At 44.5% G+C, this 27,070-nt stretch overlaps 1 protein-coding gene across 1 annotated transcript; it reads right to left on the bottom strand.

Annotated features, from left to right (window-relative positions):
- Positions 1 to 10,937: 10,937 nt before the first annotated feature.
- cysltr3 (cysteinyl leukotriene receptor 3) lies at positions 10,938 to 26,439 on the bottom strand (the record flags this gene model as incomplete). Its single annotated transcript, XM_079257894.1, has 5 exons — positions 10,938 to 11,460; positions 17,396 to 17,563; positions 17,639 to 17,806; positions 21,295 to 21,463; positions 26,310 to 26,439. 5 exons carry the CDS (start codon positions 26,437 to 26,439, stop codon positions 10,938 to 10,940), a joined length of 1,158 nt encoding a protein of 385 aa, XP_079114020.1.
- Between the last annotated feature and the right edge of the window lie 631 nt (positions 26,440 to 27,070).

The raw sequence follows: 27,070 nt of genomic DNA, 5'->3' as shown, positions 1-27,070 counted from the left end.
GAGGATCGAACCAGTGACCTTCTTGCTGTGTGGCCACTTGGTACCGCCCAGCCCCTCTTTCTGCTCAGCAGAAGCAGTTCAGGTCTTCTGCACAGGAAATGGAAGAAAAAGCTGAAACACCCAAAGAGGAGTTTTGGGAAGTCCTTCAGGATCCTGGAGAACTGTTCCAGGAGACCATGTGGAGGATTCTCATCATGTGCAGAAACGGTGCGGTGTTTTGGTGGTCTAGCATGCTGCAGATGGAAACACATGAGCTAAAGGGACACGTTGTGGTAGAAAACACAATCTGTAACTCACTGAATCTTCATGGATCTTCTTCAGCAGCAGAAACATGAATCAGTTTGTTCTGTAAACGATAAGACTCTGCCCCCTGCTGGTAGGTTGCTTTTTTACATTTAATCTTACAAAGTGTTCACGGTGCACGTGCGCTCTGGACGTAAAGTGTTCATGGTGCTCGTGCGCTCTGGACGTAAAGTGTTCATGGTGCTCATGCGCTCTGGATGTAAAGTGTTCATGGTGCTCGTGCGCTCTGGACGTGAAGTGTTCATGGTGCTCGTGCGCTCTGGATGTAAAGTGTTCATGGTGCTCGTGCGCTCTGGGACGTAAAGTGTTCATGGTGCACGTGCGCTCTGGATGTAAAGTGTTCATGGTGCTCGTGCGCTCTGGACGTAAAGTGTTCATGGTGCACGTGCGCTCTGGATGTAAAGTGTTCATGGTGCACGTGCGCTCTGGGACGTAAAGTGTTCACGGTGCTCGTGCGCTCTGGACGTGAAGTATTCATGGTGCACGTGCGCTCTGGACGTAAAGTGTTCATGGTGCTCGTGCGCTCAGGACGTAAAGTGTTCACGGTGCTCGTGCGCTCTTGGACGTAAAGTGTTCATGGTGCTCGTGCGCTCTGGACAAAGTGTTCATTGTGCTCGTGCGCTCTGGACGTAAAGTGTTCATGGTGCTCGTGCGCTCTGGACGTAAAGTGTTCATGGTGCTCGTGCGCTCAGGACGTAAAGTGTTCATGGTGCACGTGCGCTCTGGACGTAAAGTGTTCATGGTGCTCGTGCGCTCTGGGACGTAAAGTGTTCATTGTGCTCGTGCGCTCTGGACGTGAAGTGTTCATGGTGCTCGTGCGCTCTGGACGTAAAGTGTTCATGGTGCTCGTGCGCTCTGGGACGTAAAGTGTTCATGGTGTTCGTGCGCTCTGGACGTAAAGTGTTCATGGTGCACGTGCGCTCTGGACGTAAAGTGTTCATTGTGCACGTGCGCTCTGGACGTAAAGTGTTCACGGTGCTCGTGCGCTCTTGGATGTAAAGTGTTCACGGTGCTCGTGCGCTCTGGACGTAAAGTGTTCATGGTGCTCGTGCGCTCTGGGACGTAAAGTGTTCATGGTGCACGTGCGCTCAGGACGTAAAGTGTTCACGGTGCTCGTGCGCTCTTGGACGTAAAGTGTTCATGGTGCTCGTGCGCTCTTGGACGTAAAGTGTTCATGGTGCTCGTGCGCTCTGGGACGTAAAGTGTTCATGGTGCTCGTGCGCTCTGGACGTAAAGTGTTCATGGTGCTCGTGCGCTCTGGGACGTAAAGTGTTCATGGTGCTCGTGCGCTCTGGACGTAAAGTGTTCATGGTGCTCGTGTGCTCTGGGACGTAAAGTGTTCATGGTGCTCGTGTGCTCTGGACGTAAAGTGTTCATGGTGCTCGTGCGCTCTGGACGTAAAGTGTTCATGGTGCTCGTGCGCTCTGGACGTAAAGTGTTCATGGTGCACGTGCGCTCTGGATGTAAAGTGTTCATGGTGCACGTGCGCTCTGGACGTAAAGTGTTCATGGTGCTCGTGCGCTCTGGACGTAAAGTGTTCATGGTGCTCGTGCGCTCAGGACGTAAAGTGTTCATGGTGCTCGTGCGCTCTGGACGTAAAGTGTTCATGGTGCTCGTGCGCTCAGGACGTAAAGTGTTCATGGTGCACGTGCGCTCTGGACGTGAAGTATTCATGGTGCACGTGCGCTCTTGGACGTAAAGTGTTCATGGTGCTCGTGCGCTCTTGGACGTAAAGTGTTCATGGTCCTCGTGCGCTCTGGACGTAAAGTGTTCATTGTGCACGTGCGCTCTGGACATAAAGTGTTCATTGTGCACGTGCGCTCTGGACGTAAAGTGTTCATGGTGCTCGTGGGCTCTGGACGTAAAGTGTTCATGGTGCACGTGCGCTCTGGACGTAAAGTGTTAATTGTGCACGTGCGTTCTGGACGTAAAGTGTTCATGGTGTTCGTGCGCTCTGGACGTAAAATGTTCATGGTGTTCGTGCGCTCTGGGACGTAAAGTGTTCATGGTGCTCGTGCGCTCTGGGACGTAAAGTGTTCATGGTGCTCGTGCGCTCTGGACGTAAAGTGTTCATGGTGCTCGTGCGCTCTGGACGTAAAGTGTTCATGGTGCTCGTGCGCTCTGGGACGTAAAGTGTTCATGGTGCTCGTGCGCTCTGGACGTAAAATGTTCACGGTGCTCGTGCGCTCTGGGACGTAAAGTGTTCATGGTGCTCGTGCGCTCTGGACGTAAAATGTTCATGGTGTTCGTGCGCTCTGGGACGTAAAGTGTTCATGGTGCTCGTGCGCTCTGGGACGTAAAGTGTTCATGGTGCTCGTGCGCTCTGGACGTAAAGTGTTCATGGTGCTCGTGCGCTCTGGGACGTAAAGTGTTCATGGTGCTCGTGCGCTCTGGACGTAAAGTGTTCATTGTGCTCGTGCGCTCTGGACGTAAAGTGTTCATGGTGCTCGTGCGCTCTGGACGTAAAGTGTTCATTGTGCTCGTGCGCTCTGGACGTAAAATGTTCATGGTGTTCGTGCGCTCTGGGACGTAAAGTGTTCATGGTGCTCGTGCGCTCTGGGACGTAAAGTGTTCATGGTGCTCGTGCGCTCTGGACGTAAAGTGTTCATGGTGCTCGTGCGCTCTGGGACGTAAAGTGTTCATGGTGCTCGTGCGCTCTGGACGTAAAATGTTCACGGTGCTCGTGCACTCTGGGACGTAAAGTGTTCATGGTGCTCGTGCGCTCTGGGACGTAAAGTGTTCATGGTGCTCGTGCACTCTGGGACTTAAAATGTTCACGGTGCTCGTGCGCTCTGGGACGTAAAGTGTTCATGGTGCTCGTGCGCTCTGGACGTAAAATGTTCACGGTGCTCGTGCGCTCTGGGACGTAAAGTGTTCATGGTGCTCGTGCGCTCTGGACGTAAAATGTTCACGGTGCTCGTGCACTCTGGGACGTAAAGTGTTCATGGTGCTCGTGCGCTCTGGACGTAAAATGTTCACGGTGCTCGTGCGCTCTGGGACGTAAAGTGTTCATGGTGCTCGTGCGCTCTGGACGTAAAGTTGAACCAAAAGGAACACTAAGAGGTCAGATAAACATACGGAGCCTCGTCTCCAGATGTGACCAGATCTCTGCTCTTCTGTTGGACTCTAACTCAGAATATCTCTGTTTGACACAATCATGGCTTCATTAACTTTTAATTTTTCTTCTTTATTTGTCTGTTATTTATTTATTTTTAAATAAATACATTCATTTACATATTTATTTATTTTTTCAGTAATTTCTCATCTTTCGGATATAATTGTCTGACCTAATTTTATGACATATTTTATATACTCTTTATTATTTATATTAATTCGGTTTAATCTTCTTGTTCTAATTATTGTTTTACAGAATTATTTATTTAGTTATTTTATCTTGTGTGTCTTCATTTTATCTTTTCAACCTTTTACCTCCAGTGTTTCTTCTTCCTCCTCATGCGGACCCTCCGTGTCGGGGGCCGCACCTATTTGACCGACGGGGTCTTTGTGGCGGGGGTCATCCTGCCGCGGGTGTTGGTAGGGCTCTGCACTGCAGCCTTATGGCTGCGATGTGGACCCCGGCCTGGGCGTTCCCTGTGGCTGTGTCTCTGTTGGTCATTCCTGCAGCGGCTCCTGACATGGACGGACTCCCCAGATGTCGTTTCCTCGCAGCAGCAACAAGTCACATACAGAGATAGAATCCTGAAGTTATTAGTTTTTATTTTGGCATTAATGGTCAGGAGAAAGGTTGGATTGTGTGTGTGTGGGTAACGTGTGTGTGTATTTATAAGTGTGAAACTGTTTTTATTTTTATGTTAAGCACTTTGATATGATTTTGTATGAAAAGTCCTGTACAAATAAAGTTTGATTTGATTTGATACTGCTGTATCAGTGCTTTAGAAAGGATAGGAACACGGGCAAGAGGAGGACACCAGTGGGGTATCCATTCCAGTGGATAATTTTGTCACCTACTATGAGTTTTAATATTGTTGACCTGTATAATTCATCTTCCATCTGTTACTTGTGACAAACTGAGTCACAAATCAAGCAACTTGAGTCTTACAGACACTACATGGTAGACTATACGGTGACTTTAATATTTACTGATAACGACGGTAAACAAAAACTAAAAGCAGTTATAACGTTTAATAATTAACAAATGATTAAAGGGGCGACAAGGATAACCAGACAAACGAAGACCCTGACTGACCTGGTATCCATTTACAAACCAGACCAGATCATAGACATATAATCTGGTAACAGGACTGTAGGACCAGAACGTGACTCTGACTGCGAGGAGGCTGACCACAAGGCGCCTGCAGTATTCTGGTAAAACTGAGAGTGAAAAAATAAAGTTCAGTATTCCAAAATCTAAAAATGAATCATTTGAAAGAGAACTCCATCACATAAACTGGGAATGGATTACAGCTCTAGAGGAAGTAGAGGAGTGCTCCAGTTCTAGGACAGAAACTATTACAGGACAAACAAAGAAATATAAAAGCAAATAAAAACTAGACAAAAGAACCTACAGTACCTTGGATTAATAATGAAATCAGAAAACTCATGAAAAAACGAGATTTGGACCTGAAAACATCACTATGTTCAAAACTTAGTACTGACATTTTGATCTATATAAAAATTTAAGAAATAAAGTAGTACGCAAAGCAAAAGCAGCATTTTACACTGAACTAATAGACAATGCTCACGGTTCCAATGAAATACTTTGGAAGCACTTGAATAATTTAACCAACAAATCCTAAAAACACACAGAGCTTGTAGAACTTATGGTAAGAATATAACTAATAGTGCAATTATGGCTGATGAGCTCAATTCATATTTAGTCCAATCAGTTGAAGAATTAGCAAAAGATTTTCCGCCTGCAGTCACTCGAAACATTACTTTCAACAGATTGTTTATTATTATTTGTTTTTTACTTTAAAGAAGTTCCGGAAGCACAAATTTCAGAAATGATTAATAAACTTTCTACTTCTGTAGAAATTGATATTTACAACATGAAAAACTGTTTCCTTACAAAGTATAGCACGGTGCGACTTAAACCTCTGACACATCTTCTTAACCTGTCCATAATAACCTGTGCATTTCCCAATGCCTGGAGAAAAGCAGTGATCTTTCCAGTATTCAAAACAGGGAGTCAGGATTCTGTATGTAATTACTGACCTATATCGATTTTACCTATTTTATCTAAAGGTATTGAAAAAGTTGCAGCAACACTGTTGATGGAGTATTTGGAAGCCAGACAGCTCCTTCATCCACAGCAGTTTGGGTTTAGACCAGGTTGAATTAGAAAACCTCTGTTTAATCAAAATATAAAGTTCCTAGGCAAGGGCAATGTGGTGGGAGCAGGATTTCTTGACCTCAAAGAGGCTTTTGACATGGTTAATAACATCTTGCTTTGAACTAAAATGGCTGATTTTAATTTCTCATCGTAGGCAATGCTCTGGTTTACTTTGTACTCCAGTCTAGAGAGCAGTGTGTAAAAATTAAAACATATCTGCACTGTCCAACACAAAAAGCAATATTCCATAAGGCTCTATTGTTGGCCCTCTGCTGTTTGGTCTGTTTATAAATTATATACCTCTGCACTGCGCTGCGGCCAGCTGTCAGCTCCATGCAGACGATACAGTTCTTTACATACCAGCCGACACGCCGTCCAGTCAGCTCTATGCAGACGATACAGTTGATTACATACCAGCCGACACGCCGTCCAGTCAGCTCTATGCAGACGATATGGTTCTTTACATACCAACCGACACGCCGTCCAGTCAGCTCTATGCAGACGATACGGTTCTTTACATACCAGCCGACACGCCGTCCAGTCAGCTCTATGCAGACGATACGGTTCTTTACATACCAGCCGACACGCCGTCCAGTCAGCTCTATGCGGACGATACGGTTCTTTACATACCAGCCGACACGCCGTCCAGTCAGCTCTATGCAGACGATACGGTTCATTACATACCAGCCGACACGCCGTCCAGTCAGCTATATGCAGACGATACAGTTCATTACATACCAGCCGACACGCCGTCCAGTCAGCTCTATGCAGACGATACAGTTGATTACATACCAGCCGACACGCCGTCCAGTCAGCTCTATGCAGACGATATGGTTCTTTACATACCAACCGACACGCCGTCCAGTCAGCTCTATGCAGACGATACGGTTCTTTACATACCAGCCGACACGCCGTCCAGTCAGCTCTATGCGGACGATACGGTTCTTTACATACCAGCCGACACGCCGTCCAGTCAGCTATATGCGGACGATACGGTTCTTTACATACCAGCCGACACGCCGTCCAGTCAGCTATATGCGGACGATACGGTTCTTTACATACCAGCCGACACGCCGTCCAGTCAGCTCTATGCAGACGATACGGTTCATTACATACCAGCCGACACGCCGTCCAGTCAGCTATATGCAGACGATACAGTTCATTACATACCAGCCGACACGCCGTCCAGTCAGCTCTATGCAGACGATACAGTTCATTACATACCAGCCGACACGCCGTCCAGTCAGCTCTATGCAGACGATACAGTTCATTACATACCAGCCGACACGCCGTCCAGTCAGCTCTATGCAGACGATACAGTTCATTACATACCAGCCGACACCCCGTCCAGTCAGCTCTATGCAGACGATACGGTTCATTACATACCAGCCGACACGCCGTCCAGTCAGCTATATGTGGACGATACAGTTCATTACATACCAGCCGACACGCCGTCCAGTCAGCTCTATGCAGACGATACAGTTCATTACATACCAGCCGACACGCCGTCCAGTCAGCTCTATGCAGACGATACAGTTCATTACATACCAGCCGACACGCCGTCCAGTCAGCTCTATGCAGACGATACAGTTCATTACATACCAGCCGACACGCCGTCCAGTCAGCTCTATGCAGACGATACAGTTCATTACATACCAGCCGACACGCCGTCCAGTCAGCTCTATGCAGACGATACAGTTCATTACATACCAGCCGACACGCCGTCCAGTCAGCTCTATGCAGACGATACAGTTCATTACATACCAGCCGACACGCCGTCCAGTCAGCTCTATGCAGACGATACAGTTCATTACATACCAGCCGACACGCCGTCCAGTCAGCTATATGCGGACGATACAGTTCATTACATACCAGCCGACACGCCGTCCAGTCAGCTATATGCGGACGATACAGTTCATTACATACCAGCCGACACGCCGTCCAGTCAGCTCTATGCAGACGATACAGTTCATTACATACCAGCCGACACGCCGTCCAGTCAGCTATATGCGGACGATACAGTTCATTACATACCAGCCGACACGCCGTCCAGTCAGCTCTATGCAGACGATACAGTTCATTACATACCAGCCGACACGCCGTCCAGTCAGCTCTATGCAGACGATACGGTTCTTTACATACCAGCCGACACGCCGTCCAGTCAGCTCTATGCAGACGATACAGTTCTTTACATACCAGCCGACACGCCGTCCAGTCAGCTCTATGCAGACGATACGGTTCATTACATACCAGCCGACACGCCGTCCAGTCAGCTCTATGCAGACGATACAGTTCTTTACATACCAGCCGACACGCCGTCCAGTCAGCTCTATGCAGACGATACGGTTCATTACATACCAGCCGACATGCCGTCCAGTCAGCTATATGCGGACGATACAGTTCATTACATACCAGCCGACACGCCGTCCAGTCAGCTCTATGCAGACGATACGGTTCATTACATACCAGCCGACACGCCGTCCAGTCAGCTCTATGCAGACGATACAGTTCATTACATACCAGCCGACACGCAGTCCAGTCAGCTATATGCGGACGATACAGTTCATTACATACCAACCGACACGCCGTCCAGTCAGCTATATGCGGACGATACAGTTCATTACATACCAGCCGACACGCCGTCCAGTCAGCTCTATGCAGACGATACGGTTCATTACATACCAGCCGACACGCCGTCCAGTCAGCTCTATGCAGACGATACAGTTCTTTACATACCAGCCGACACGCCGTCCAGTCAGCTCTATGCAGACGATACGGTTCTTTACATACCAACCGACACGCCGTCCAGTCAGCTCTATGCAGACGATACAGTTCTTTACATACCAACCGACACACTGTCCATCTGCATGTCAGAAATTCAACAATGGCTCAATCAAAATCAATTGGTTCTAAATACTCAAAAACAGTGTTTATGTGTTTTCTATTAAGAAATTAGATATAAACAATACATTTAACATTTACATTTACATTAAGAAGTTACAGAATTTAAATATCTTGGACTGGTTTTACCACCAGTAAAACCAGTCCAAGATTTAGATAATATCTAAAATAATATAAAATAATCTAAACTGTTTTTAATAAATCAGAAATCACAAACCAAACAAGGCTGCCCTGTTATACATGCATGCTATGATATTTTCTCATAAATCACACTGCACGACAACATGGGCTCTGGCCGCTCCAACTCCAACCAAACCTGTAGGTTCACTATATAACAGAGCATTAAAAGTTATGGATAAAAAAAAACAATGTGCCATCACCACTGCAGTGCCTTAAAAAATACAATCTGATGAGCTTTGACAGCTTCATCAATTTCTCCTTGATTAAATTAATTTACAGATGTATCTATTATTTAGTACCTGAGCCTCTAAGCACGTGTGTAGAGACAAAACAGCAGCAGAGTTACCAGAAATGGGACAAACCAGGACTGTAAGATTCCCTGTCAGGACTAGTTTTAGGCAGACAGCCTTCTCTGTGAAGAGTTCTAGGTTATGGAAGTCACTCCCAACCGACCTTAGGACCATACCGGATTTAAAAGGTTTACTTCCAGACTGAAGAACTGGATCAAGACAAATCAGGCCTGCACTCACCTTTAGTTTTGTAATTTTCCTGTGTGGATAGTAAAACGGTGGTTTTGATTGAATGTACTGACAATGTTCTTATTTTGGACAGATTTTTATTGACAGCCTTGAATGTGTTTTACTTTATTTTACATTTTGGTGTATATATATATATATATATATATATATATATATATATATATATATATATATATATATATATATATATATATATATATATATATATATATATATATATATGCATTTGTGTTTTGTATATATACATAAAGGCACATATGTGTATATACTTTTAATTTTGCAGTACAATGTAAACTGTGTATACATTCTTGTATTGTGTAAAAGCCCAACTAGAGACAGGCATTTAAAATTAGCTTTGGCTAAAATGCTCCAGTATGTGCCATAATTCATGGAGCACAATAGTCCCTGTCAAATAAAAAGAAAAAGAAATGAACACAACTTACTATAAATATCAGAAACAAATCAGTGAAATGCCCCAAACATAATTTCATACAAGCATCATATACAGAAAAATAATTTCCTGCAGAATAACAACAATAACTATAAAAATAATTTAATTTGAAAACCCACAGGGACACGGGACAATAAACACAAAAAACAAGTGCAATCAGGGTAAAATAATATGTTTTCATAGAAACACCAGACAGTAAAGATAGAATATTAATATGAAAACCATCATAAACACGCAGCACTAAGACCTGAGAGAAGACCTTCAAATTTCCCGTTAAAATACAAATAACAACAATAAAACCATTTCTAACCTTCATTTCCACTAATAAGTTCATTAATAAATGATGAACAGTTTCTTTCTCACACTATTTAAAACTGGTAAATTCAGTCAGAAGGTCCACCGGCTCCTCCTGAAGGTAGAAATCTGCTTCTGAAAACTTGTCTTCACCAGCAGGAAGCAGGAACTGGAGATCATTTTCAGGATTTGCTGCTTTAATCTCCTGAATGTGCCGGAGCTGAAGAGCCACACAGGGCTTCATCCAACTCTTCTGAACCAAAAGCTTGTTTAGTGTTGCCGAGTCGGGGAGATAAGGCTGACAAGCCCACCGACTTACAGCCTGAAACTTCCTCATTTATTCTTCATCAGTAAGACAAATGCTGGTATTTCCACTTTGTAAGGAATCTTCCTTTACCACGACTCCATCAGTATTCACACAAGAGGTTTACTCGTTTCATTACGCTGGACCTTTGAGCAGAAGAAATGAAAAGGCTCAAATCCCCGACATGAAGAAAAACCTGGGAAATGAGCCGAGTTCCGGTTTCCTTTCTATCAGAGTGAGACTGAATATGATGTTAGACCAGCAGGGGGAGCTGTTCCTCTGCTAAAACTTTCAGCCTTTAAAGCTTTTGCTGAAGGTCTCTGTCAGATAAATATGAGATAAAAATCATATAAACACTAAAGTAAACCCAGCTGAGCCTTCTGGTTTAATAAAACCTTCAGATTTATGACGTTTGCATCCATAAACAATCTGTAAAGCTTCCCTTAGCGACGACAGCTGGACGTCCCAGTGAGGCGTAGACCTTCTTCTAGGATGGCTGTCTTCATGTGGGCCCAGATCCCAGCTTCCATCCGGTTTTCCTTCAGTGCCTGATGGGAAAAGTGGGATCTTTGGAACATTTTTACAGGATCAGATGAAATCAGAAGAGTCTCACAAGCCTCTGTCCAGGATCAGAGGAAGTTCTGACTGGCTCGCTTGTGGCGTTCTGGTCTGTCAGGTGGTGTTCCGTCTTTTCTGAGGGGTGGATCTGGTCCTGAAGGACCCCCCTCTGCTGGACATGAGAGAGGAGTGGGCATCTCTCATGTTGTCCCTGAACGTCCTGGTGGAGTAGTAGTACAGCAGGGGGTTGACCACACTGTTGGATGCTGCCAGACAGAGCGTCACGGCCACGGCCCGCTGCAGCCGCTGCGTCACGGCGCAGCGCCAACCGCCGCACACGGCATGCAGGTGGAGCGTTCGGATCATGTGGTAGGGCAGGAAGCACAGCAGGAAAGTCACGGTCACCATGGAAACAAGGTGCACCGAGCGCCTCCGGTTACGGGTGCGTGTCCGGCTGGTCAGGTTGCTGCCTTGTGGGCTGGAGGGGACCGTCAGGCGGCGGATGATTCCACTGTAGCAGATGATGATGGTTAAGAACGGCAGCAGGAAGCCGAATGCCAAACCCACATAGTTTAGGATGAGGATGCGTGACCAGGAGGTGAAATCCGAGGGCTCGAAGCAGCGAGGTATCTTCTGCCTGTGGGGAGAAGGAGATGTTATCACTCCATGTTTTCACCAGTTTCTGTCAATCATCAGCTGTTCGGGATCAGGATGGGATCGGGATCATTGTTAAACGGATTCTGTTGCACTCTGGAAGCCAGCAATGATCTAGTTCCAACCAGTATCCTTCATCCACACCACACTGAGGTGTATAGAAGACATCTACCCTGCCCACGGTGTGCAAATAACACACTAAACATAGATGTCCAGTAACCCAGACTATGTCTCTAAAGTCTACCGCATGGTGGGCACCTCCAGTCCTCGAGTGCTGCAGTCCTGCAAGTGTTTGAATTTTCCCTGCTGCAACACATCTGGATACTGATGAGACTAAATTTCATCAGTTTGTGCAGAGCTTGATGTCAAGTTCTGCACAAGTCTGCTAGTTACCGACTGATTTGAGTCAGTTGTGTGGCAGCAAGGTAACTGTGAAGAATGCTTGCCTCTGTGAGCAGCTGGAATCAGTGACACCCACTCAAAAGATCCAATTCAAAGACTTTATTTTTTTTGCAGGGGTAAGTATTAGACCAGGGGATCACCAGACTGTTGTGGAGCAGCCTCTCCTCCACCAGTAGCCCTCACCAATAAGCCAAATGGCCCCATTTTATACCTTCTGCTGCTGATTGGGCCAAACCACCTTCCACCCAACAGAGGTGCTTCCCATACAACAAACTACATTCTAATACACTGTAAAACAACTCCCGAAATTAATTTTATAAATATATAAAACATACCTACCTACAGATAGTATAAACTTACATAACAAAACCAAAAAGCACTTCCCAAACCTAAAACCCAAGTACCCTTGGCCTAAGTCCCTCCCATCTGCTTCATGGCCTCTCCTGGAACCTTTAAAAAGTGTTCAGGCCCCCGGGGAAACATTTTCCTGAACACCCAGGAAGAGGACACCAGCCAGGTGAGCTAAAGGCCATCTTACCATCTACCACATCTGCACATTCACACACTTCTGATGTTAATTATCAAGTCTTTTCCTCCACAGATATCTGCAAGACAAATTACATCAGTAAATATTAATAAACAAACGTTTGCAAGATTCTATGAATACTTACTGTTAAAGAAAAAGTGAATAAAGTGCAAATGTGCCTAAACCACAAAACCCAAATGTGCCACCATTATTTGCTTTAATTTTTTTTTATTATTACTTAAAACACTTTAGGTAACGGACAACTGCTTCGTTACAGTAACTCTGAACACTTGCAGGACGTCGGCCCCCTGAGGACAGGAGTTACCCACCCCTGGTTTACTGGAAACCTGCCATGCCTCTAACTAAAAACTGGAGGTAAAACTTATTTTAGTGCCAAACAAATATATCACTTGACCAGCAAACTAAGCTTTCTCATCAGTTCAACACGAGAACCGCCAAGTGGGTCATTTTTACCTCCTTGGCTCTTCAAACACTTATATCTCTGTTAATAAAATCCCTATTTCTCCCAATTCATCACTTTTCCTGAAATGGTTCCGGTCAACTTATCGTGAATTTAGGTGACTGTGTGATCACAACAAAAGGAAACCTGAGCATAAACATCTAGAACTGCCAACGGGGTAATTCCTACTGCCTAATTAAATGCATTGTTTTCATCTGTCAGATGTTTTCGCACCACGCCCATTCGTGCCACTCCCAGTTGCTTAGTAATGCTCGTGAGTTTGACAACTGTCAAAAAGTGAGTAAGAGGGTTTAATGATCGCTGAATTTGAGAAATGGATAAATACAAAAGATGTATGAATGCCAAAGAAGCTTGGTTACTATTTCAAGAACTGAGTGACGGAGAGTCGGAGGGAGGAGAACTAGTTCTGGATGTGGGTGCGGAGGATTCTGAAGAGACGGTGGAGGAACCCGTTGGGGGAGAAAGAGATGGTCCGTCTTTTTTTTTTTACCTGATAACGAGTCATCTGGTGAGGATGAGGAGCTGATCACACATCGCCAACCAAGGAAAAGGTCCCGGCTTTTGGTGACAACTGAGAGATCAGCCACCACACATACTCCGCCCCTGGTAGCCGACAGGCCGGCAGTGAAAGGGGATGACATGTCATTTTCTAACATCCTGGTAACATTCTTTACATAATGTTGTTATTTAGAACCACCCCAACCTGCATCTGACCTACATGAGACCGCCAAAGACGGAACTCTCTGGAGACCCGTACAGCCAGGACTTTGAACCGAGAGTCGAGTCCCAAAAGGTTCTGAAAGAGAGCAGCAGCCCGAGTGTATGTGCACGCCGCAGCATCGACAACCCTCTGAGCGTGTTCGTGTGCCTGATGGATTGTGGAATGCTGCAGCACATCTGTGACTGTTCGGTGGCAGAGGCACACCAGAGGGGAAAAGTCACAAGGGGTCTGAACCTGGCAGAACTGAAGGCATTCATTGCGCTCCTCTTAGCCAGGGGAGTACACTGTGGAAGCCATGTGGATGTGAAAGACTTGTGGTCAAATCAATGGGGACTGAATTTCTTCACCACGACCATATCACGGAACAGGTTCAGGGAAACTATATGGTCGGTTTGACCAAAAAGATACCAGACAGATCCGACTGTTGCAACACAGATTTGCTCTGGTGGGTGAGGTGTGGGACAGGCTGATTCAGAACAGCCAGGCGGCCTGTACACCAGGGCCAGAAATAACGGTGGATGAACAACTGTTCCCACCAAAGTCCCGCTGCCCCTTTCCCCAGTACATGCCAAACAAACCAGACAAATTCTGGGTTGCTGCTGATGTCGACACCAAATATATGTTGAACGAGTTTCCTTATTTGGCAAAGGATCTGAGCTGCCCAGCAACACAGAACCGCAATGGGTTCTAAAATAAACCCGGACGAGCCCCCATTTCTGCGTGGTGCTGAAACTGATGGGGCCGTTCATGGGGAAAGGGAGAAATGTCACCACAGACAACTTTTTTTACTTCTCTCCTGCTTGCAAACAAACTCCTAGCAAGGAACACCAGCCTTGTGAACAAAAACAAGCACTCCTTGCCTCCCTCTGCACACCGGAAAGCTGGACTGCATGACACCAAACTGATGCAGTGTGATGGTGCAATGCTCACCATCTACCAGGCAAAGGAGAGATAAGATAAATTTTATTTATATAGCGCTTTTCATAGACACAAGGTCACAAAGTGCTTCACAACAATAAAACATAAAAAACCTGCAACGTGTGGAAAAAATAAAGAAAAACAGTATAAATACACAGCATTGTCACTGAGTCTTTTTGGAGCTAAAATGTCTGAACAAAGATGTTTTTAAGAGGTTTTTAAAAGCATCTACTGAATCCAGAGAGCGCAGATCCTGGGGAAGCTCATTCCAGAGACGGGGAGCGACAGCTTTGAAAGATCGGTTTCCCCGGGTTTTAAAAAGGGTTCGTGGGACCATCAGCAGGTGTTTCCCGGTCGACCTTAGACTTCGAGCTGGACTGTAGGGCTTAACTAAGTCCTCAATGAAACTAGAAAGTAAGTACCAGGATTTTAAAACGAATACGATATTCAAGGAACAATGTGTGCATCCTCAGCACCATGCACACATCCGTGTAGATCGGTAATAGTTCAAAGAGGATGCCAGAGACGGTACACTATTATAACAAGACCAAAGTAGAAGTTGACGTGCTGGACCAAATGCTGAGGCAGTACTCCACCCAAGCCGGAACCAGGAGATGGTCAGTTAGAGTTTTTAACAACATATTGGACATAGCCACCCCAGAATGCATGGATCCTGAACCGGAGCAGCACAAACATTCCCCGACGGGACTTCATAGTGTCCCTGTCGTGCAACAAACAGATTTCAAAGCCTGCAAAGACACAGATAACCCACATGAAGGAAAAGATGAGGTGTGTTTGCAGTGTGAAGCGCATGTGCAAACAAAACAAAGCAACCAAAAAATGTACAAAGTGCCAAGGTGCAGTGTGTCGACAATGCACAGTGAAAGTGTACAGTGTGTGTGCGGATTGCCAGTAGGCTAATGAATAGCAAGTATGAAGCCCACTTCATATGTTAATATGTATATAGTCAATATGTGTATATGTATATATAATATATATATATATATATATATATATATATATATATATATATATATATATATATATATATATGTAATACGTATATAATAAAGTCAAATTATACAAATTTATAATATGTCCTAATAGTTACATTAATAGATTGTTATTGTTATAAGCTATTGTGTTTGTGTTTGTATGCGAGTAAATAAAAAATTAGTTGAAAAGCAGCGTTTATTTGTCTTACTGCAAATTAATTAGAATATTGAAATATGTTATTTTGTTATTTATAATACTACGTTTTTTTTTTTTTTTTTTACTGTTTAGCTAGTTTTTTAACATCTCAATTATAACTATTAACATAGTAAATGGAATAAAACAACTTCAAAGCATCTTTGCGTTATTGCGGTGTTGCAGCAGGGGGTGGTAATAATCACCCTTTTCGACAGCTCTAGGAGTATTAGAATGTTGGCAGTTTTAGTGTTAATATAAATAAGCATCAACCAAAATAAACCTTAATGGGTTCCAAAATAAACCCGGACGAGCCCCCATTTCTTACCACTGTGACTAATTTTTTTTTTTTTTTAAAAAGTTTTCAAACATGGTTTGTGTTAGTAACAAAAGAGAAGAGTCCAAACAGGGACATACTCATGTCCCTTATTATCAGCTGAAGTGGGGAAATATGGAAAGTCAGCAGTTAAAGAGTAAACCCCCCCCCTCAAACGTAGGTTTGGGATGAGTCTGTAGCTTTTCATTGCTGACGTGTCCAAATGTGTCTTGTCTAGCGGTGGCATGATGACTGCAGTGTGCAGGGTTTGTGGAAAATGGCCTGGTAGAAGCGGGGTGCTGACTGGAAGCAGACAACATGCAGCTGAAAAGACTCGAAATGACAAAGATGAAAACTGCAACTCTTGTATGATTTACTCCAATGTTTTCTTGGCTGATAAGATGAAATTCTGACATTGTGTCAACAGACGGATGAAGTTTAATTTCATGTCCCCAGTGGGCGATGGGAAACGTTGCTTAGAGTGGAACTCCTCAGAGGAACGCTGTTGACCTCGCCTCGTTGAAGCCGTTTGTGAAAATAAAACGCTCAACGCTGAAAGTTCCCACTAAACGGAGCAGAAAGATATTTGTTTACACATATTTACAGGCTGCCTGTAAACACAGATGCAGCTCTACCCCTGATGGAAGAAGTGTTTCCATGGAGGAGGAACGACCACATCTCCAAAGACCAGACAGATTCAACAACACTGTGTGAAAAACTGATTTTAAAAGTCATGGCTTAGTCTGCTTGACATGGAGATTAAAAGCTGTAGCACAATAAAATATCAAACTTGTCAGGAAACTTAGCAGCAGGTCAATAAGGTTTTAAATAAAGAGCACCTTAGAGAGGCAGAGTCTCAGAGGAAACAACAATCTGCAAAAAACTAAAAATAGTATCTATCTATCTATCTATCTATCTAAAGTCAAGCCTCTTAAATTTTTCCTTATTACAATGTAAATAGATAAAATCTTTTAATTACATTAAAAAAAAAAAAAAAAAAATTAGCAAAAGTTTTCAAATTTTATTAAAACTGAGGTGGTTAAGATTTTTACCTTTTAAATTTTCAATCGAACATTAATTTGTTTTTAATCTTATGATGGAGTTACATACATCAGCTGGAAAAAACACTTGAAATTGATCTAGTTTGGAAAGAAAAAATGATAAAATAATTTCTTATTCACATTATGAAATCGTATCAGAATAAAATGTTACATTGAAATCATTAATAATTTAATAATTTAATGAATCACTACAGGTCATTTTAATAATATTATTTTAATAAAAGCAAAAAAAGTTAAAGTAAATTTATAAATGAAAAAAGAAAAGAAAACGAACAGAAAACATGCTGATTGGTTCATTATCTCACCTGTACGTCACCCCATTGGTCAGGAAGGGCGCTGAAGACACGCCCACGAACAACCAGATTCCCACACAGACAAATATGGTGCGATTGGGCGTGGCCATAGAGCGGTGACGGAGAGGCAGCACCACTGCCAGCCAGCGGAGCAAGCTCAGGAGAGTGAGGAGGAGGATGCTGAGGAGGAAGGAGGAAGCATTGATCATCCTATCTGTGTGCTTCATTCATCCATTTTTATTTTTCAGGCGTTACCTGCTGTACAGGTTGACATAGAAGCCGTACACACACAGTCGGCACAGCCAATCAGGGAAGTTCCACACGCCACCTCTGATGTAATAAGCCAATCGCAGGGGGAGGGTGAGCGAGAAGCTGCTGTCAGAAATGGCCAGGTTCATCATGACGATGCAAGAGGCGGAGCTTCTGTGATGGACAGACAGACGAGTCAGAGAGGAAGACGACTGAAGCTTCGTCATGGTAAAGTTTATGTCGGGGATGTCGTAAAAGTACAGAAGCACATTGATGCCAAAACTGGATCTTATCACGTCATTACCTGATATTTGCTCCAATAAAACATAAAGTTTACTTCACATGTTTAATATGCTTCTGTATGAAAGTCTGTTCAATCTGCACGTCGTCACATTTGTCCAATAAATAAACAAACAGCTAAAAAGTTTGGTAAATAAACAGAATAAAAATGGAAAAAGTAAAATAAAATTAAATAGAGATAAAAAAAAACTTTTTTCACTAAAATAAACCATAGAATAGAAATAAACAAGGCATGTGTTTGGATTTATTAACAGAACAAAATAGAATAGAATAGAATAGAATAGAATAGAATAGAATAGAATAGACAAAAAGAAAACATGATTTCCAAATGACATCAGTCCATATTGGAGCAACAAAATGCTGGAAAAGTCATTCCCAGAAGAAACTTCCAGATGCTGATCAGCGTTCAGCCAAGTCCCCCGCGCACAGAGATTCCTCCTGAATCTCTGAATCTGGAGATGATATGAAACACTTCTTGTTCCACCATGTTTCTATCCAGTTTGTCTCAGGCAGGTGAAGCTCTGCTTGCTGCTGTTCCAGCTGTTTACAGACTTGTTGCTGCATCAGATTCATGCTCCAGGTGAGAAATGGTCTCAGTTTGGTCATGTGACATGATGTTTACCTGCTTCTGGGAGGAAAATACGACCCGATGATTCTTTTTCCATCAGAACTGACAGAATCTGGACTTTTCTGTGGAGTCAGGTTCATGGGAGGTGAATGAGGGTGTTTACCAGGCCTGTGTTAATATCGTTTAATCTGACAGATGCAAAACGCTCAGCGCACCACCTGCCTCTTATCTCAGGTTCAATCATGCCTCGAAACAAAGTTTGTACCAGATGGAAGTCATATCTCTGCATGGTAAACAAATGAAGTGTGAGCTCATAAAAATGCATCCAGTAACTTCGTACACACAAGCTTTTAATTAAAGACTAAAAGCTGCTGAATCTCCTTCATATCCGCATCCAGCAGCACGTTTAGATCTATAAACCCTCAGGCTGAAGCCAAACACACACAACCCGTTGCTGGGGGCGTTCACGGCTGGGACGTCTGGTGACTGGAAGGAACACGACGTCAAAGACAGGAACGAGTGTTTCCTCCAGTTCGCCCAGTTCCTCTGCTTCACCACCAGCGTCTGACAACACGTCTGACCTTCACATCAAACCACAGTAACAAGCAGAGCACCAACGAGCCGCCGAGACGCTGCATGAGCTATAAAACACTGCCTGCACACGAGCAGCATCACGGACCACCATCCATCCATCCCTTCATCCATCCATCCATCCACTCTTCCATCCATCCATCCATCCATCCACCCTTCCATCCATCCATCCATCCACTCTTCCATCCATCCATCCATCCATCCATCCATCCACTCTTCCATCCATCCATCCCTTCATCCACCCTTCCATCCATCCATCCATCCATCCACCCTTCCATCCATCCATCCATCCACTCTTCCATCCATCCATCCCTTCATCCACCCTTCCATCCATCCATCCATCCATCCACTCTTCCATCCATCCATCCACCCTTCCATCCATCCATCCATCCATCCATCCACTCTTCCATCCATCCATCCATCCACTCTTCCATCCATCCATCCCTTCATCCACCCTTCCATCCATCCATCCATCCATCCACTCTTCCATCCATCCATCCACCCTTCCATCCATCCATCCATCCACTCTTCCATCCATCCATCCATCCACTCTTCCATCCATCCATCCCTTCATCCACCCTTCCATCCATCCATCCATCCATCCACTCTTCCATCCATCCATCCATCCATCCATCCATCCACTCTTCCATCCATCCATCCCTTCATCCACCCTTCCATCCATCCATCCATCCATCCACCCTTCCATCCATCCATCCATCCACTCTTCCATCCATCCATCCATCCATCCATCCATCCATCCATCCATCCATCCATCCACCCTTCCATCCATCCATCCATCCACTCTTCCATCCATCCATCCATCCCTTCCATCCATCCATCCATCCATCCATCCACTCATCCATCCATCCATCCACTCTTCCATCCATCCATCCCTTCATCCACCCTTCCATCCATCCATCCATCCACTCTTCCATCCATCCATCCATCCACTCTTCCATCCATCCATCCATCCATCCATCCACTCTTCCATCCATCCATCCATCCATCCACCCTTCCATCCATCCATCCATCCACTCTTCCATCCATCCATCCACCCTTCCATCCATCCATCCCTTCATCCACCCTTCCATCCATCCATCCATCCACTCTTCCATCCATCCATCCATCCATCCACCCTTCCATCCATCCATCCATCCATCCATCCATGCATCCATCCATCCATCCACCCTTCCATCCATCAATCCATCCCTTCATCCCTTCATCCATCCATCAATCCACCCCTTCATCCATCCATTCATCCATCCATCCCTTCATCCATCCATCCATCATCCATCCATCCATCCATCCCCTCATCCATCCATCCAGCCACTCTTCCATCCATCCATCCACCCTTCCATCCATCCATCCATCCACTCTTCCATCCATCTATCCATCCATCCATCCACTCTTCCATCCATCCATCCCTTCATCCACCCTTCCATCCATCCATCCATCCACTCTTCCATCCATCATCCATCCATCCATCCATCCAAACATCCATCCATCCACCCATGCATCCATCCATCCATCCACCCTTCATCCATCCATCCACCCTTCCATCCATCCATCCATCCATCATCCATCCATCCACCCTTCCATCCATGCATCCATCCATCCATGCATCCATCCATCCACCCTTCCATCCATCCATCCATCATCCATCCATCCACCCTTCCATCCATCCATCATCCATCCACCCTTCCATCCATCCATCCATCCATCCACCCTTCCATCCATCCATCAATCCATCCCTTCATCCCTTCATCCATCCATCCCTTCATCCATCCCTTCACCCATCCATCCATCCATCCATCCATCCAATCTATTCATCCATCCATCCAATCTATTCATCCATCCATCCAATCTATTCATCCATCATCCCTTCATCCATCCATCTATCCATCCATCTTCGTACTTGAGATTTTAGGTCTCAGAGGTAACAGGTCTAGAAGGAACCCTAAGCTCTGACTCCATACAGTTCCCCCTGGAGGACATCGAGGTGTTCCCAGCCCAGAAGAATCTCCTTCCTGCTGGATACTTTTGGTTACAACCTATATTTTGTGCTTATAGGTTGAGGTTTGGGACAACGGAGCAGTGAAATGTCCCTTTTTAGTGCTACAGAATGATTAGACCCTGCTAAAGAAGACAGCTACGTCTCCCTGAGGTGGAGATTCGTCCAACAGTTAACAGGAGTTGGTCAGACCTGCGGCTGCTCTGCCGGAAAAAGACCACCAGCGCTCCCACGTTGCAGACGAACGCCACAGGAAACACCACCAGGTAGGTGGCGATGTAGGCGTGGTACTTGAAGGCATCGTCGTCATGGGAACAGGCTGTGATGTTGTTGCTGGCGGGGGACGAAGTTGTCAGTAGGCCTTTTGGAAAAGAAGACAGAAATAGAACCATTAAAATGTGAAAATCAGACTGAAACGCAGGTAAAAACTCAACGTTTTGTTCTGAATATTTCTTAACTCTGTTTTGGTTTTGCTGTATTTGTGGATTAATTTTTTTTTTTGATACCAGCTGAAATTCCTGCAAATTTGCCACATTAGAAATATTTATAAAGAAAAACTCAGGTGTTCAGTACTTTGCACATTACAAGATGTTTTTTTTAATCCATCTGAGTCAAAGTAAGAACCCACTAAACCGCCATTTTTACCTCCATTTGTATTTCTGTGTCAACCTTGTGGATTTTTTCACCACCAGGTGGCAGCAATCTGAGCAGGACGGTACGTATTTTCCTTTTTAAAAACAGTTCATCAATCCACTGTAAAGATATTTTACATGCAAAGATGTTCTCATGCTGCTCAAGTGGTTTCCTTTTGTACACTGAAACTAGTTACGGTGAGTATCCATGGCGACAGAAAAACTGTTTTCCAGCAGACGAACTGATGAAACTTTCCAAAATAAAAATAAGTTAAATAACAAAAATCCTGCAAGAGTTGAAGGGGAAGTGGAGAACATGCAGGGCAGGAGCAAGGCAGAGAGAAGATATTCAAACATTTTCTTCCAATCTCAGACGAGATTGGAAGAAAAGAAAAAAGCCTCGAGATCAAAAACAAAGTTCTTGCTTCTCACAGAAAGGTGTGCAGCCCCACGAAGGGCTGCAGTATCAGATCTCGGCCTGTATGTGGCGCTGCAAACACTGAGAAGAACACATGGAACATGCTCGTATGCTCGCCGTCTGGCAAGAGGAGGGAGGTCTGTGCAGGTCCTGTAAGGGAGACGAGTGGCTTTGGAACAGTTTTAGACCAGCATCATCTTCAGACCTCCTAAAGGTCGGTTCTGTGGGGACAAACTCCTGCAGCAGGATGCGGTAAACTGGTCCCAGTGTGGACCTCAGACTATGCGAGACAGCGATGTCAGCAGAAGGCTGAAAGCAGGAGGCCTGCAGGGCTCCGTCGTCATGGATACGACACGGTAACGGAGAAGAGCTGGACTTTTGTCCTAATGTTCTGGTTCTGGTCTGGGGGCTGATCTGGAGGTCCTGGATCTGATTGTCCAGAGAACAGGTGGTGGACAGGATGGACAAGCTTCTACACACACAGTGAGGACACACTGTTCAGTCAGAGGCTTCTTCATGTAGCTGCTAAACAGTCACCATCCAGTAAAAACTTTACTCTATTTTTTCTTTTAAAAGTTTTTTGACAATAAATTAATCATGAAAACAAACAATAAAACACGTTAGAACATCATAATTTACCCTGACAGCTTTAAAAAGACTTTTTCTGTTTAGATTTTGTTAAAATGGCCGCTGAGTGTTGTTAGCCGTTAGCTAACTCTGAAGCTAACTGGGCGACTCATGTTGCATATTTCATGCTTGGAAGTTTGTACCTTGAACTTTCTCTCACAGAACCAGATAATCGGACTCTGTTAATCATTAGGACCTGAGTGGAAGGCGCCGTATCAGATTTTCTAGCTCAGGCTACGAAGGCGACACACTTTAACAGCAGCTCATCTGGATCAGCTGATCTCTGACATGAGACAAACCAAAACGCTGCCGGTTGGGGGGGGGGGGGGGGGGGGTCCAGCCTGAACGTAGAGCTCTGAGGGACTGAAGGAAATATTCCTGGAAGAGCTCGTTGATGAAAGATGTATTTTAAACTTTAACTACAATCCCAGGAAACAGACTCTAGTGTGTTTGTTTATTTGAATGTTGCGTAACCAGAAACTGCTCAGGTTTCCACCAACGAGCCTCCAGGTGAGGAGCGCCGCTTCATTCCTGGACGGAGCATTTGCATGACGGTTCAACCGTCTGCTTATCTGCTGAAATGTAAATGACTGAAGCACGTCTGTGTGTCGGGAGGTCCTGCATCAGACACTGGATCTCCCGCTGAAGCCACGTCTGTCCTCTCAGCAGCGACTGTGAATGTTTGTGTGAAGCTCCCACATGAATTCCTCCCAGCAGCAACTCTGCGCCAGGCTGGGTGGAGACGCCCTGTGACCCTCCGCTGGTTTATGTTTGGAGTGTTTTCTCATGGTGGAGGACAGTTTCCTCCAATGCTCCCCAGCAGTGACCCTATGTGTGTCCAGCAGCACAGAAAGATAAATAAAGACATCATGATAATTCATCTGTGGTGTGAGTTTATGGTTCATGGTTTTTTCTGCGTTCTCCAGCTAATCTGCAGCCGAAGAAGTGACACATCGCTCCAGTCCTCACACAGGAGCTGAAAAGAAGAAGTACGAGCACATCACAGTATTTTCTGCAGGAGGAACTGGATTTATCCAGCTGTCTCAGACTCCCAGTCTGGAGACAGCTGGATAGTTTAACTTTAGGTTTGCACGCTGTCCTTTGTGACTGCAGCTTGCCTGCAGAGATAAGCTGAGCATGAAGAGTTTTACCTGATAAGCTGTGGAAATGTTTGGATTTATTTCCTGACACTTCACAGATGACTGGAGCTCAGCGATGTGTCGTTCAGGAACGAGTCGGCTGGAAGAGATGATTCTTTCTACTGAACTAGAAACAGTTCAGTCTGTTATTCTGCAGCTCTTTTCGAGGCAGCCAGAGTGGTTGACATGGGATCTACTGTTCATCCAGAAGCTAGATCTGGGGCAGACTGTTGGGGCTAAGGCCTCTCCGACCACCATGAGTCTGTCGGACTGGGATCAAGCAGGCCTTGAGCCATTCAGTTACTGGACTACTGGTCTGAGTCCCTGGTGCCCTGACCCGGACCGTACCGTCATATGAGACTGTCAGCAGATGGGGCTACGAGCCACGCACACAGGCTGGCAGGAACATGTGGAAAGATGAGTCTAAAGCAGGTTTTCTGGTCCTCAGGGACCAGCTTACTGTAGAGGTAACCCTGCTGTAACACACCCGATGGGAGTCAAGCAGTGGGTTTTTTATCCATTAAAGTGGTTAATATGCAAATATGTCATCTTGTCCCGTACCTGAGAAAAAGGCCCCGACAACAGGGTCCGTAGTCGTGGACACCGTGCGTGAAAAGATGCATAAAAATGAAAGTAAGTTGCTTTCGAACACAGAAACTCTTCATTAGGATAAAATTTCTGTTCTAATAAATGATGATCCATTTGTGAGAGGAAGGAGAGGAACATCTGAAATAACCCAGACTTCCCATCAGTCGGAGCTGAAGCTAAAAGATTAGCTTGTCAGCAGGATGGAAAGAGGTTTCCGATGTCTGCGTCGTGTTACAAACAGATTTTAGTCGTGGATACCGAGGAAGCAGAGGTGTAGAAAGTAGAAGTAGAAAGTAGAATCCTGTCCGACATCTTTCCAACCATCAGGTGAGAGTAATTAGCTCAGCTCCAGTGCATGTAGACGAACCAGTTAGTGAAAACACCTGTTTTACATGCATCGCTAGGCAGGACTTTTACTTTATTTTTACTTTTGCTTCTACTTTCTACACCTCTGCAAGGAAGCTAGCAGGACTTTTACTTTATTTTACTCTTGCTTCTACTTTATTCACCTCTGCGAGGAAGCTAGCAGGACTTTTACTTTATTTTTACTCTTGCTTCTACTTTCTACACCTCTGCAAGGAAGCTAGCAGGACTTTTACTTTATTTTTACTCTTGCTTCTACTTTATTCACCTCTGCGAGGAAGCTAGCAGGACTTTTACTTTATTTTTACTTTTGCTTCTACTTTCTACACCTCTGCAAGGAAGCTAGCAGGACTTTTACTTTATTTTTACTTTTGCTTCTACTTTCTACACCTCTGCAAGGAAGCTAGCAGGACTTTTACTTTATTTTTACTCTTGCTTCTACTTTCTACACCTCTGCAAGGAAGCTAGCAGGACTTTTACTTTATTTTTACTCTTGCTTCTACTTTATTCACCTCTGCGAGGAAGCTAGCAGGACTTTTACTTTATTTTTACTTTTGCTTCTACTTTCTACACCTCTGCAAGGAAGCTAGCAGGACTTTTACTTTATTTTTACTCTTGCTTCTACTTTCTACACCTCTGCAAGGAAGCTAGCAGGACTTTTACTTTATTTTTACTCTTGCTTCTACTTTATTCACCTCTGCGAGGAAGCTAGCAGGACTTTTACTTTATTTTTATTCTTGTTTCTACTTTATTCACCTCTGGAATAAAGCTAGCAGGACTTTTACTTTATTTTTACTCTTACTTCTACTTTATTCACCTCTGCGAGGAAGCTAGCAGGACTTTTACTTTATTTTTATTCTTGTTTCTACTTTATTCACCTCTGGAATGAAGCTAGCAGGACTTTTACTTTATTTTTATTCTTGTTTCTACTTTATTCACCTCTGGAATGAAGCTAGCAGGACTTTTACTTTATTTTTATTCTTGTTTCTACTTTATTCACCTCTGGAATAAAGCTAGCAGGACTTTTACTTTATTTTTACTTTTGCTTCTACTTTATACACCTCTGTGAGGAAGCTAGCAGAACTTTTACTTTATTTTTACTCTTGCTTCTACTTTATTCACCTCTGTGAGGAAGCTAGCAGGACTTCAGCCTGGTACGTTTAGCCACACAACAATGAAAAGTTTTGTGTTTGTTACGTCTAAAACTGTCACACTAAGACCTTTATTTACACGTTTCCGTCCCCACATGCGCTGCACATGTCGTGTACAAAGAACAGCCATCAGCAACGTAGCATCAGCTAACAATGACACCATGAGTCAGTATTTTTGCAGCTTTTTTCAGCCTCGGTTGGCATGCTACCCCTGCAGCTGTTGGTTAACAGACAAACCGTAGGTAAGGAGCATATTTAGCGAGCAGAAACATCTAGCTGCAGCCTCTACCGCTGAGGTTCGCCGTCTTAGTGTCCTGCATGTAGTTCTGTTTCCAACGCGTACAGTCGGACTTATCCTCAATAACAGCATGTTTGTTCTGGTTTTCGTCTTTAATGGCTTCTGACTGGAACAATGGCATTTTTGCTAAATTGCCATCAGCTCGCTGTCAACCAATCACAGGACGTTTTAGCAGCATTCCTGCAGGACAAAACTCTCCTTTGTTCTGGAACAATAGATGCAAACGGAAAGTAAAATAAAACAAGTAGAAATTATCATGCCAGTCCACTTTCACCTCAGTTTGGACGTCTTCTCGTGGTCATCAGTGTCCCGTTTGGAGCTTTTCTCTGCTTAACGTGTTGCTTTGAGACACCTGTCTTGTCTGATTTGTACTTGTTGGCTGATCTTTTATCACTTTATGCATATTGTCACAACTTTGTTTACTTTCCCTCCACTTTCCATCTCCGTGTTGCAGCTTGTAGGAGTTTCTTTCTGCCATGCATTTTCCATCTGCATTCGTGCTTTTTCACCTGCCTGCAGCTGATTTTTATCTAAACAATCTTTCAGACATTCCTTTACTTATGCACAGAAAATCCTTTTTATTCTTACGTTTCCTAAACTTTATCTCACTGCAGTCTAGTGGCGAACAGTGATCAGTTAAATCCTGACAGGGATGGAGCTGAGCGCCGCTTCATGCAGTTTATTCTGACACTAAGTGCACAGAAGAAGCATGAATGAAGCAGTAAACACCGAGCAGGAAGGCTGTCCTCTCA

This window comes from Telmatherina bonti, assembly GCF_933228915.1.
Source record: "Telmatherina bonti genome assembly, chromosome: 18".
Lineage (NCBI taxonomy): Eukaryota > Metazoa > Chordata > Actinopteri > Atheriniformes > Telmatherinidae > Telmatherina > Telmatherina bonti.
Note: the sequence above shows the minus strand (reverse complement) of the source record. Positions and strands in the feature narration are given on the sequence as shown.